The following is a 14,015-nucleotide window of genomic DNA, read 5'->3' as shown; positions in this document are numbered from 1 at the left end:
TTACTTCTTTCTGATTTGAGTGCTTTTATTTCTTTATCTTGCCTGATTGCTCTGGCTGGGACTTCCAGTACTATGTTGACTAGAAATGGTGAGAGTGAGCATCCTTGTCTTATTCCTGATCTCAGAGGAAGAGCTTTCAGCCTTTCATCACTGAGTATGATATGACATGTGGGCTTGTCATATATAGCCTTTATATGCTAGGATATAGTCCCTCTATACCTACTTTGCTGAGAGTTTTTATCATAAATGGCTGTTGAATTCTGTCAAATGCTTTTTCTGCATCTATTAAGATCATATTTTTATCCTTCATTTTGTTAATGTGGTGTATCATGTTGTTTGACTTGCAGGTGTTAAACTATCCTTGCATCCCTGGAATAAAACCTACTTGATCATAGTGTATCATCCTTTTACTGTATTGTTGAATTTGGTTTGCTAATATGTTGTTGGGGATTCTTGCACCTGTGTTCATCAAGGATATTAGTGTGTAATTTTCTTTTCTTGTGATGTCCTTATCTCATTTTGGTATCAGGGTAATGCTGGCCTAGTTAAGTTCGGAAATGTTCCCTCCTCTTCTATATTTTGGAAGAGTTTGAGAAGGATTGGTATTAGTTCTTCTTTAAATGTTTGGTAGAATTTACCAGTGAAGCCATCTGGTCCTAGACTTTTCGGAAATTTTTTGATTACTGATTCAGTCTCCTTACTAGTAATTGATTTGTCCACATTTTCAATTTCTCCATGACTCACTTTCGGTAAGTTGTATGTTTTTAGTAATTTATCAGTTTCTTCTAGGTTGTCCAGTTTGTTGCCATATAATTGTTCATAGTAGTCTCTTACAATCCTTTATATTTCTGTGGTATCAGTTGTAATATCTCCTCTTTCATTTCTTTCTTTTTTTTTTTTTTTTTGCTTTTTTTCTTAGATTGATTGATTGATTTTGGCTGAGTTGGGTCTTCATTGCTTGCAGGCTTTCTCTAGTAGCAGTGAGCGGGGGCTACTCTTCGTTGCCGTGCGTGGGCTTCTTATTGTGGTGGCTTCTCTTGTTGCGGAGCATGGGCTCTAGGCACACAGGCTTCAGTAGTTGTGGCACGCAGGCTCAGTAGTTGCGGCTTGTGGGCTCTAGAGCACAGGCTCAGTAGTTGTGGTGCACCGGCTTAGTTGTTCCATGGCATGTGGGATCTTCCTGGACCAGGGCTCAAACCCATGTCGCCTGCATTGGCAGGTGGATTCTTAACCACTGCGCCACCAGGGAAGTCCCTTCTCTTTCATTTCTGATATTGATTTGAGTCCTCTTTTTTTTTTCTTGGTGAGTCTAGCTGAAGGTTTGTCTGTTTTGCTTATCTTTTCAGAACACCAGTTCTTATTTTCATTGATCTTTTCTGAGGTCTTTTTATAGTCTCTATTTCATTTATTTCTACTCTGATCTTTATTGTTTCCTTCCTTCTTCTAATTCTGGGCTTCATTTGTTCTTCTTCTAGTTCCTTGAGGTGTAAATTAGGTTTACGTGAGATAGTTCTTGTTTTTTGATGTAGGCATTTATCGCTATGAACTTCCCTCTTAGGACTGCTTTTGCTGTATCCCATACCTTTTGGTATGTTGTATTTCCATTTTCATTTGTCTCAAGGTATTTTTTTTAACTTCTTTTGATTTCTTCTTTGACTCATTGGTTGTTCAGCAGCATGTTGTTTAATCTCCATATTTATGAACTTACCAGTTTTCTTCTTGTAATTGATTTCTAGTTTCATATCATTGTGGTAAGGAAAGACACTTGATATGATTTCAGTCTTCTTAAATTTATAAGACTTGTTTTGTGGTATAACATTAACTATCCTGGAGAATACGACAACTATTAGAAGGGCCATCTAGACATGTAATATCCAGTGTCCAGTATGGTAGCCACTAGCCACATATAGTTATTGAGCCCTTGAAATGTCTAGTGCAACTGAGAAACTTAGTTTTAGAACTTACAATTAACTTAAATTTAAAAACTTATACTCAGTTCAATTATTGGAGAGCGTAAGGATGTTTGGAACAGTTTGAGTATGCATATCTACTTTTTCAACTGTAAGTTTTATGAAGTCTAATTACAGATCAATGATTTCTAATCAAAGTTAAGCATTTGAATTGAGATGTGCTATAAATGTAAAACACCAATTTAGAAGACATTACAAAAATATAGGGAATTCCCTGGTGGTCCAGTGGTTAGGACTCCAGGCTTTCACTGTCAAGGGCCTGGGTTCAATCCCTGGGCGGGGAACTAAGATCCCACAAGCCGCACAGCACGGCCATAAGTAAGTAAGTAAGTAAATAAATAAATAAATAAAATTATCTTCAGTCTTTTATATTGACTGCATGTTGAAATAATAATGCTTTGGGTATATTTGGTGAAATAAAGTATATTATTAAAAGTTTTAGTTTAAAAAAATTGTGGTACTAGAAGATTTTAAACTATATATATTTCTATTGGGCAGCACTGATCTAGACCTTGGCATATCACAGTTAAGAACAGTGATCACAATCAGTTAATTTTTTTCTTCATACCGAAGAAAGGAAAACATAGCTATGTCAGAGGGTTCTCAACAAACACTGTGCTGTTCTTCTGGCATCGTCTTACTTTCCCTCTGATTAATCACTTGTATATTTGCTTTATTTTTCTCATAAGATCATAAATGTCTTTTTTTTTTAAGTTTTGTAACTTAATTTTTTTATTGAGGTGTGGTTGATTTACAGTGTTAATTACTCCACACAGCAAAGTGATTTGGTTATACATATATATATTTTTTTTAAATTCTTTTCCATTATGGTTTATCATAGGATATTGAATATAGTTCTCTGTGCTATACAGTAGGACCTTGTTGTTCATAAATATCTTGATTACAGTGACATGGGGATTTTTATATTCTTAACAGATTGTCATACCCTTAACATACATGTTTCATATTAAATTGAAGTAATTGTCAAGCATGCTATTTTAATTTGATCTTAGATGAATAGTTGAATTTAGTTAATCTGTTATCCTATTTTTTCTATTTTAGTAACCTTTAACTTAAGTTTAGTAAAGTTATGAAGCCTTTGGAATCTTTATTTTTGATCTATTACTATATCAAAAAATATTGCTTTTCCTCCAAAATTTAGTTGACATCTGTAGACATATACTGAATCAAATATTTGTTTTAGGATATAAAGATCAAGAATGCAGATTCTTGGAAAAGTTTAGGCAAACCAGTCAAAACATCCGGGGTAGTGAAATCATCAGATGAGCTCTTCAACCAATTTAGAAAAGCAGCGATAGAAAAGGAAGTGAGAGCTCGAACACAGGAACTAATACAGAAACATCTGGAACAGAATACAAAGGAACCAAAAGTATTTCAAGGAAATCAAAGGTCTGTAATTTACTGGATTAATGGAGGCTTTGAGAGATACAGACATGTATTTAAAATAAATTTCGTTTTTGTAAGTGGCTATAATTCAGCTATTTAGTAGACCACAAAGCAAATTATATTTAGAAAAAGTAAATTTTTATTGATTTTTTAAAAATTGGTAAGTAGTAGTATCTATTTTGAAGGGGATACAAATAATCAAGTGATTGAAGAAGCTATTAAAGATACCAATATTGCTAAATTATAAAGACATCATTATTTTCCAGAAATGTCTTAATATTTCCATTCTATGTGTAAGAAGATGATGGTAAACCTTGGTCATAGTTTTCTAAAACCTTCTCTTCATTAACATAGATTACCCGATGTAAAATTTGACATCAAAAATACTAAAAATAATGTCATAACATACAAAAAAGGGTACCTAGAACATTGCTTTATATTTGTCATTTAACAACGTATCTTCATAATAAAAACTTTTAAGGAGCTTGAAACCTACTTTGAACTTCACTGTTTCTTTAAGGGACCATGGCTTCACTCTAGAATCTTTTCCAAATAAAATGCAAAACAAGTGTCTTGGAGAAGAGCAGAAAGAACATCAGCAGTCACTGGAAGCTCAAGATGGAGGCAAACTCTGGCTTCTCAAAGACCGTAATTTAGCAAGGGAGAAAGAGCAAGAGCGGAGGAGAAGAGAAGCAGTAAGTGAATTTTAGTTTATTAAATCTAACGAACAAAGGAAAGATTTAACAGAGCAGTGTCTTTACATGTTCAAAGATGTATTCTGGGTGGTTCTTCAGTGACAGTTACCTCTTTGGTGAGGATCAGGTTCTAAAATCAGAGAGTAAAATTAAAATTTCATAGTCAAAAGACACAAGCATAGTGTAATAATAGAGTATCAATCCTGGAGGCTACTAGACTTTGAGTTCAAATCCTGGTTCTTCCATTAACTAGATGTTGGAGCCTGGGCTATTTATTTAACCTCCCTGTGCCTCAATTTCCTTATTTGTAAAGTATGGATAATAAAGGTAAAAGGTGAAATGAATTTACGTGTATTAAGCACATCTGAAAATGCCTGGCACTGAGGTAAAATCACTTACTGTTATTACTGTTGAAAAATCCATAAACTGCCTATGAATTGTGGCTAAAAGATATGCCATCTGTCCCTAGTCAGTGTTTATTTAGTTGAACTCTAGATGAAGAAGTTATATGTCAATTATATCTTAACAAAACTGGAAACCAAAAAAAAAAAAAAAAAAAAAGACTTGTGTTTAAGGAGTCCTTAATATTTAAAAACTGATGTTTTAAAAAGTAGAATTAATTCCTTTTTTTATTGAGGTGGATTATTCTTTTATCTGTGGACTATTTAGAAGTGTGTTATTTAGTTTCCAAATATTTGGAAATTTTCTGGCTAGTGAAAATAATAGAAAATTAGTGATTTCTAATTGAACTCCATTGTGGTCAGAGAACATACAATGTCTTGAATTCTTCTGAATTCACTAAGACTTGTTTTATGGCCCAGATTATGATCTACCTTGGTAAATGTTCTGTGTGCACTTGAGAAGAATGTGTATTCTGCTGCTGCTGGGTAGAGTATTTATTAAACAGGGCAAGTTGGTTGGTAATGTTTTTCAAGTCTACTAAATTCTTGCTGATTTTCTGCCTGTTTGCACTATCAAATACTGAGAAAGGGCATTGGCACCTACAATGGTATAATTATAGGTTTGTCTTTTTACCCTTGTAATTCTATCAATTTTATTTCATGTTATTTTGAAGCTGTTATTAGGTGCATAGACATTTAGAATTGTTACGTCCTCATGATTAATTGACCCCCTTTTCATTACAAAATGATCTTTTTTACTCCTGGTAATATTATTTCCTGTGAAATATGACCACTTCACCTTTTTTATGACTAGTGTTGGCATGGTGCAAAAATTTTTTCCATCCTTTTACTTTTAACTTATCTGTGCTTTAAATTTATTTTCTTACAGGCAATATGTAGTGTAGTCTTGACATAAAAAAAAATCCAATCTCTGTCTTTTATAGGAGTGTTTAACCAATTACCTTCAATATGATTATTGATATGGTTACGTTTGAGTCCATCATCTTGCTTTTTTTTTTTTTTTTTTTTTTTTGCGGTACGCGGGCCTCTCACTGTTGTGCCCTCTCCCGTTGTGGATCACAGGCTCCGGACACGCAGGCTCAGAGGCCATGGCTCATGGTCCCAGCTGCTCTGCGGCATGTGGGATCTCCCCGGACCGGGGCATGAACCCATGTCCCCTGCACCGGCAGGCGGACTCTCAACCACTGCGCCACCAAGGAAGCCCCATCTTGCTATTTTTTGATGTGTGTCCTCTGTTCTTGTTATTTTTTTTCCCTGCATTCTTTTAGATTAATCGTATTTTTTATGATTCCATTTTATTTCCTTTATTGGCTTATTATCAATAACTCTTTGTTTTGTTACTTTAGTGGTTGCTTTAGCGTTTACAATATATACTTTAGCTTGTCACAGTCTTCTCTTAAGTTATATCACACCACTTCACATTTAGTGTAATAGCCTTGCAATAGTGTACTTCCATTCGCCCCCTCCTAGCCATTAGACCATTGTCTAAGCAGTCAAATTGTCTCTAAAAGTTTTAAATGACATTTTAAAAAAAAACCTTGTATTTACCTACATAGTTACCATTTCTAGTGCTCTTTATTGATTTGTCTAGATCCAGATTTCCAAATGGTATAATTTTCCTTTTCCCTAAAAGGACTTCCTTCTAACATTTCTTGTGGTGTGGGTCAGCTGGTGATGAAATCTTTCAGCTGTTATGTACATGAAAATATCTTTATTTGGCCTTTGTTTTTCATTAATAGACTTTATTTTTGAAGTGTTTTAGATTCACAGCAAAATTGAAAGTATAAAGAGTTCCCACATATTCTCCCCTTTGCCCCACCAATTCACAACCTCCCCCACCATTAACATCCCGCTTTAGTGCAGTACATTTGCTACACGATCTGTGAACCAACATTGCCACACCATTATCAATCTTATTTTATCAAGGAAAGTCCATAGTTCACATCAGGGTTCACTCCTTGTGTTGTGCTTCTTATGGGTTTTGACAAATGTATAATGACATACACCAACCATTATGGTACCATCAGAATACTCTCCCTTTCCTGAAAGTCCGCTGTGCTCCTCCTGTTCACCCCTCCCTCCTGAACCCCTGCCAACCACTGATCTTTTTACTACCATAGTTTAGCCGCTTCCAGCATGTTGTATAATTGGAATCATACAGTATATATACCTTTTTCAGATTGGCTTCTTTAATTTAGTTATATGCATTTAAGTTTCCTCTATGTCTTTGTAGGTTGCTAGCTCATATCTTTTTAGTGCTGAGTAATATCCCATTGTATAAATGTACCACAGTTTATCCATTGACAGACATCTTGGTTGCTTCCAAGTTAATCACTGGGTTTTCATTAATTGTTTTCTTCATGTGACTTGTGCTTTGTTGAACTTACTGGAGCGATGTGTTTATAGTTTTGATCAAGCTTGGAAAAATTTGGGGCATTATTTCTTCATATTTTTTCTGTTTCCCCCTTTTCTCCTTTTTTTATATTTGTTTATGGCTGTGTTGGGTCTTCGTTTCTGTGCGAGGGCTTTCTCTAGTTGTGGCAAGCGGGGGCCACTCTTCATCGTGGTGTGAGGGCCTCTCACTATCGCAGCCTCTCTTATTGCGGAGCACAGGCTCCAGACGCTCAGGCTCAGTAATTGTGGCTCACGGGCCCAGTTGCTCCACAGCATGTGGGATCCTCCCAGACCAGGGCTCGAACCCGTGTCCCTTGCATTGGCAGGCAGATTCTCAACCACTGCACCATCAGGGAAGCCCCTCCTTTTTATCCTTTTAGTGACTCCAATTTCTTTTGTATTAGGCCACTTGAAGTTGTCCCATCTCAGACATTATAGTTGTCATATCTAGAAGGTGATTTGGGTCTTTTTAATGTCTTTAGTATCTCTATTAAACTTTTGAACAAATGGAATACAGTTATCATAACTGTTTAATGGGTTCTCTGCTAATTCTGACATTTATGTCACTTCCAGGTTGGTTTCGATTGATTGATTGATCTCCTTTACAGATATTGTTTTTCTGCTTCTTTGCTTACCTGGTAACCATTGATGCCAGATGTAAATTTTACCTTATTGGGTGCTGGATATTTTTTTTTTTTTTTGCGGTACGCGGGCCTCTCACTGCTGTGGCCTCTCCCGTCGCGGAGCACAGGCTCCGGACGTGCAGGCCCAGCGGCCATGGCTCACGGGCCCAGCCGCTCCGCGGCACGTGGGATCCTCCCGAACCAGGGCACGAACCCGTGTCCCCTGCATCGGCAGGCGGACTCCCAACCACTGCGCCACCAGGGAAGCCCAGGTGCTGGATATTTTTGTAATCCTGGAAAACTCATGTGAATTCATAGGACATACAGAAACATTAGTTCCAGAAGTAAAAATCCACTGGCTTTGGCTGTGATATTGATTATGATACAAGTAAACTTCCTAGGAAATAATATAAAAAAGTTTTGTCAGCCTCTTATCTATAGTATGAAGGCAGAAACAAATTGCATTTAGCAGTGTTGTAACATATGGTGGAGTTTACTTTAGAGCAATATGGTCTTATAGAACTTTCTACAATTATAGGAATGTGCTTTATACAATCAAATAGAATAGCTGCTAGTCACATATGGCATTGAGCACTTGAAATGTGGCTAATGCAACTAAGGAGCTAAATTTTTAATTTAATTTTAATTAATTTAAACAGCAAAGTTTTTACATTGTTTTATTTTTTTGTTTGTTTTTTAGGAGTTCTTTATTAAAGTTTAATTAGTACTTTAATAGAAGTATTTCTCTAGTGACCTAGGAATTTTTCCTTTTGGTACTCACAAGGGCCTGACTTCAGTCACCCACAAGTGACATCTCAGCAACCTACCTGCCACCTAACAACCCAACTAGGTAACCTGATATAACTTCTAAACCCCAAGCATTTTTCTGGAACCCACTGAAATGTGACTAAAAATGCCACCTCTAGCAGCTTGACATTTGAAAACCTGACTTTGGAGCTACCTACTATCATTCTTGACAACCCAAACTCTTATGCTGCTGCTACGTGACAGATCCGTATTGTAAACAGCTGCAAAAACTTGACATCTAGCATAAGCTCCCTACCAGAGCTTATTGCCAGTTCCTTTGACCCAATTTTTTATCTTAAATTTGAATGGCTGAAGTGTATATTAGGACCACCGAAAAAAGGAATATCCAGGTTATGGTGTCAGCTGCAGAGAGCCTTAATATTTAAATCATGGTATCTAAGGTTAATTGGTACAGGCAATAACCAGTTAGATATCAATAAGTATTCCACTAGTTCAGATTTAGTCAAGATGGAAGAGAATCTAAAATAAAGTACTTTTATTTATTCATTTTTTTAAAGTTAGTTTATTTTTTTAATTAATTCATTTATGCATTTTTGGCTGTGCTGGGTCTTCGTTGCGGCACATGGGCTCTTTGTTGCGGCATGTGGGCTCAGTAGTTGCAGCTCGCAGTCTTAGTTGCAGTATGTGGGATCTTAGTTCCCTGACCAGGGATCGAACCTGGGCCCCCTGCATTGGGAACATAGAGTCTTAACCACTGACCACCAGGGAGCTCCCAAAGTACTTTTACTTTTTATTAAAAAAATTTTTTTTATTGGAGTACAATTGCTTTACAATGTTGTTAGTTTCTGCTGTACAATGAAGTGAATGAGCTATATGTATACCTATATCCCCTCCCTCTTGGACCTCCCTCCTATCCCACACCCCCATCCCACCCATCTAGGAAGTCACAGAGCACCGAGCTGAGCTTCCTGTGCTTTATAGCAGGTTCCCACTAGCTATCTATTTTACGCATGGTAGTGTATATATGTCAATCCTAATCTCCCAGTTAGTACCCCCTCCCCCCCTCCGCCCCATGTCCACAAGTCCAGTCACTGTGTCTGTGTCTCTATTCCTGTCCTCAAGTAGGTTCATCTGTACCATTTTTCTAGATTCCACATATATTCATTAATAGACAATATTTGTTTTTCTCTTTCTGGCTTACTTCACTCTGTATGACAGTCTCTAGGTCCGTCCACATCTCTACAAATGATCCAATTTCATTCTTTTTTACAGCTGACCAATATTCCATTGTATATATGTACCACATCTTCTTTATCCATTAATCTGTCGTTGGACATTTAGGTTGCTTCCATGTCCTGGCTATTGTAAATAGTGCTGCAATGAACATTGAGGTACATGTGTCAAAACCTTTTGAATTATGGTTTTCTCAGGGTATATGCCCAGTAGTGGGATTGATGTGTCATATGGTAGTTCTATTTTTGGTTTTTTAAGGAAACTCCATACTGTTCTCCACAGTGACTGTATCAATTTACTTTCCTATCAACAGTGTAAGAGGGTTCCCTTTTCTCCACACCCTCTCCAGCATTTATTGTTTGTAGATCTTTTGATGATGGCCATTCTGACTGGCGTGAGGTGATACCTCATTGTAGTTTTGATTTGCATTTCTCTAATAATTAGTGACGTTGAGCATCCTTTCATGTGCCCCTTGGCCATCTGTATGTCCTCCTTGGAGAGTTACCTATTTAGGTTTTCTGCCCATTTTTTGATTGGGTTGTTTGTTTTTTTGATATTGAGGTCCATGAGCTGTTTCTGTATTTTGGAGATTAATCCTTTGTCTGTTGTTTCATTTGCAAATATTTTCTCCCATTCTGAGTGTTGTCTTTTCATCTTGTTTATGGTTTCCTTTGCTGTGCAAAAACTTTTAAGTTTAATTAGGTCCCATTTGTTTATTTTTGTTTTTTTATTTTCATTACTCTAGGAGGTTGGTCAAAAAAGATCTTGCTGTGGTTTATGTCAAAGAGTGTTCTTCCTGTGTTTTCCTCTAAGAGTTTTATAGTGTCCGGTCTTACATTTAGGTCTTTAATCCATTTGGAGTTTATTTTTGTGTATGGTGTTAGGGAGTGTTCTAATTTCATTCTTTTGCATGTAGCTGTCCAGTTTTCCCAGCACCACTTATTGAAGAGGCTGTCTTTTCTCCATTGTATGTTCTTGCCTGCTTTGTCATAAATTCGGTGACCATATGTGCATGGGTTTATCTCTGCTTTCTATCCTGTACCATTGATCTATATTTGTTTTTGTGCCAGTACCATATTATCTTGATTACTGTAGCTTTGTAGTACAGTCTGATCCTCCAAACTCCTGAGGGTCCCTCCAGGCATGGGAACCCCTCCCCTCTCCCAGCCACCCCTCAGGAGCGCCAGTCCCATCCAGTCTCCACTCCTCCCCACTCGCTCCCCTCCACGTCCTACCCGGTCACTCAGGGGTTCCTCCCATCCCCTTGGGTGTCAAGGTTCCCCACCAGTGTCTGGTATGTGCCCTAGTTGTGGGGAGATGTGAACTCCGTGTCTTCCTACTCTGCCATCTTGACTCCAAATTGCCCAAAGTACTTTTAAACAAAACAAGTTTCATTACATATTTTTGGAATTTTGCAGTATGTTTGGATACTTCTAGGAGTATCAGTGATATTTAAACTAGGACAGTGTATCCAACTCTCATTGGAGGGTTAAAATAGAACTTTTAAGGAACTATTTGGGCTAGATATTTGGTATCCTAAGAGCTGGCATTAGGAAAATAGCCTGGGCTAAGATCTAAGAATTTACCCTTTTGTCTCTAAGGCATGTTTAAAGAAATTTTCATAGTTTTTAAGAGTCACACATAGCTTCTTAATATCCTTTTGGTAGCTAAGTCATAATTCCAAGTCTTCTTCCACATAGCCAGAGAACACCGATTCCCATCCAGGAAGTCAACCAACTGGTTGCAAACTGGTGCTTTTACCTACTACTCTGGGCTGCTACTCTTCACTGATTTAAAAAAACAAAACAAAACATTTTTTGAACTTTCCTAGTTGGTATCATTTCAGATGTGGCAAATACTATCTAACTTGTATCACAAGGACTTTTAGAGAAGGCTTCAGAGTATAGTAAGAAACATTTGTTTCTTTTGTCTTAATTAGCTTTTCCTATACTTTAGCTTATTTTATTTAGCTTTTTAGCATTTAATAAACAACATTGTACTGAGTGTTATACATGCAATCTGGTTGCTCTTCATAAATATCTGTATATAAAATAAACTTGATTAGATCATTTGCCTTAGGTTACACAGTAATTGGCAAAATCATGGAAAGCCCTTGGCTTTAAACATAGTATAGTTCTCTCACATAGGTAAGATACTAGTTCATTCAGAAAATAATTTTATGTGTCTAGCACTGTGTTGGCTGGAGAGATACATGAAACCACGTAATCTCAGTTCATGTTTATATATTAACACTGAGAACTTTATTGGAGAGATAGGTTAAACTTGTTCTTCGTGTTCTTGTAAGTTTTAAACTTATTTTTATTTATTATATGAACAGTATTTTAACAAAAATCAGATAGTATTTGAACAGATATTAAAAGTTATGTACAAACTCATTATGTTAAATAAATTGCATTCATTTTGTATGTTCCAAATGTTGCATTATCATTTTTTCATATAGATGTAACATAATGAAGGTATAAACTTTTTAAGTAACATTTACGTTTTCTCTTCTTTTCTGCAGATGGCTGGTACCATTGATATGACTCTTCAAAGTGACATTATGACAATGTTTGAAAACAACTTTGATTAAAACTAGGTTTTTTAATTAACCATCAACTTAAATGAATAATACAAAAGATTAAAATGCAAATGGTAAAATAATTGCTTTCAGACACCAAGATACCAGTCTTATACTGTATTTTGACTGCTCTTAGATGATTAAACAATTTTCACTTAACATTTTTTAATAGCTATATGTTCATTTTTTAATGACATAATTTACAGGAAATTTTATAGTTCTGGATCCCTAAAAATTGAATAAATTCCCAAATGTTATTCATTTTACAAATAGTCTACTATATATTATAGGCCCTGTCTAATCAATGAAAATCCTAAAGAGATGGTGTCTTCCTGTTTAAAATATGAAGACTATACAAGGGTATCAAAAATATAGTTCTTGTTGAGTTTCTAATTTTGCTTTTTAGAGGGAGTTGTCATTTAATGGAGTTCAAACCTTATTTTATGGAGTGATGGGCCCTTTTGTAATGCAGATGTTTCAGTATTTTATTTATTTTTTAAAATTGAAGTATAATTAACCTACAACACTGTTATTTCCAGGTGTACAACATAGTGATTCAATACGTCTGTACATTACAAAATGATCACCATGAGTTTTTAACTTTTAAAACAAATATTTGTCTGCCTTCAAAAATATTTAGAACCTCTAACAAACCATACTTGGTTTCTTTGAGTGTCAGGTTACATAAGATTCTCTATTGGTTCTATATTCAAAATTTATATTACCTACGGTTTGAAAGATGTTGAATTTGAGGCAAAATAGCAGTAGATATTAATTATGTATGCAAGTTTTTATAAGAATCTATACATTTCTTAATATGCATATGTGATAGCAATGGAAATCTAAAGTTTTACTTACTAAGTATTTAAGTCTGTAAAATAGTTTTGTTTCATCATTCTCAAGTTGGAATTATGTATAAGTCATGTATATCAGCTTCATGTATTTTAAAATTTTGATCTCTTGAAGTGTAACATTCAGGCACTATTCCAGTATCATCTAAAGTGAAAATTCAAAGTGTATGTGTATTGTAGAAAAAGAAAGTTTTCTTGGCTTCGTTTATTTTTATAATCAATATGATAATTTTTTGAAATATCTTTAAACTATTGACCATTTTGAAAACATGATTAACTAGTAGCTAAAATGGTGACGATACCTTCATGAAACATAGCCAGAATTAAAGTGAAAATCATACCTATACCTATTAAACTATATTTTTAACCAAGAAATTAGTATGCATATACTAAGCAGCATGCATTGTTTTTCCTAAAAGATCATATAGATATATATTCTAATGTTTATTTATATATATAGTCTTAGATACTTCAGAAATGCATAGTGGTTACCTCTAGGTGATGGGATTACAGGATTTTTTTTTTTGCTTTTTGGTTTTTTTCCATTTTCTGTAGACTTTTCAGTATTTTCTGGTTCATTTAAATATTGATTGTGTAATGCTTTTATGATCTGTGGGAAATTTTCCATTTTGAAGAGAATAAAAATAGTAAATAAGAATTTAGTTCTGTCACATACACATTAAATCTTTCAACAACTGCCTTTCAATAACTAATAAAACTGCTCAATGAATGATCTTTGTCTATATCTAAAAAGAGAGTTCAGCTTCATTAACATATCCTTTTACATTAAATGGCTTACTTGAGGTTTTCCTGTAAACATTTGCAGCAGTCCTTATAGAGAGCTATGTTATGGTGATCAGTGTTTAGTTTAACCAATTTCACGCTTGAACCTTTGCTCAGTCTGTAAGGGGCCTGGCACATTGCAGATACTCAACAAAATTTTGGTAGGTTGATTGAAGGCAGTTCTGCAGAGAAATTATTGATGTATGACTGATCCTTCCTATGTTACGCATTATTTTTTAGTACACAATTGTTTGGCTTCTCTTAACTTCTTGCACGGAGTTTACTTGT

The 14,015-nt window shown here is 35.4% G+C and overlaps 1 protein-coding gene across 1 annotated transcript in view; it reads left to right on the top strand.

The window, feature by feature from the left end:
- BRDT (bromodomain testis associated) overlaps nucleotides 1-12,105 on the top strand; it is a gene marked incomplete at its 3' end in the record, with an annotated part of 48,915 nt that extends 36,810 nt beyond the window's left edge. Inside the window, exons 15-17 of the mRNA XM_082832308.1 lie at nucleotides 3,175-3,380; nucleotides 3,898-4,072; nucleotides 12,037-12,105. Of these exons, the coding sequence (XP_082688434.1) occupies nucleotides 3,175-3,380; nucleotides 3,898-4,072; nucleotides 12,037-12,105 (450 nt within the window). The remainder of the gene's footprint in view (nucleotides 1-3,174; nucleotides 3,381-3,897; nucleotides 4,073-12,036) is intronic.
- Nucleotides 12,106-14,015: the final 1,910 nt, after the last annotated feature.

This window comes from Leucopleurus acutus (genome assembly GCF_964270905.1).
Source record: "Leucopleurus acutus genome assembly, chromosome: 2".
Taxonomy (NCBI): domain Eukaryota; kingdom Metazoa; phylum Chordata; class Mammalia; order Artiodactyla; family Delphinidae; genus Leucopleurus; species Leucopleurus acutus.
The sequence above is the reverse complement of the archived record's forward strand: the minus strand, read 5'-3'. Positions and strand labels throughout refer to the sequence as shown.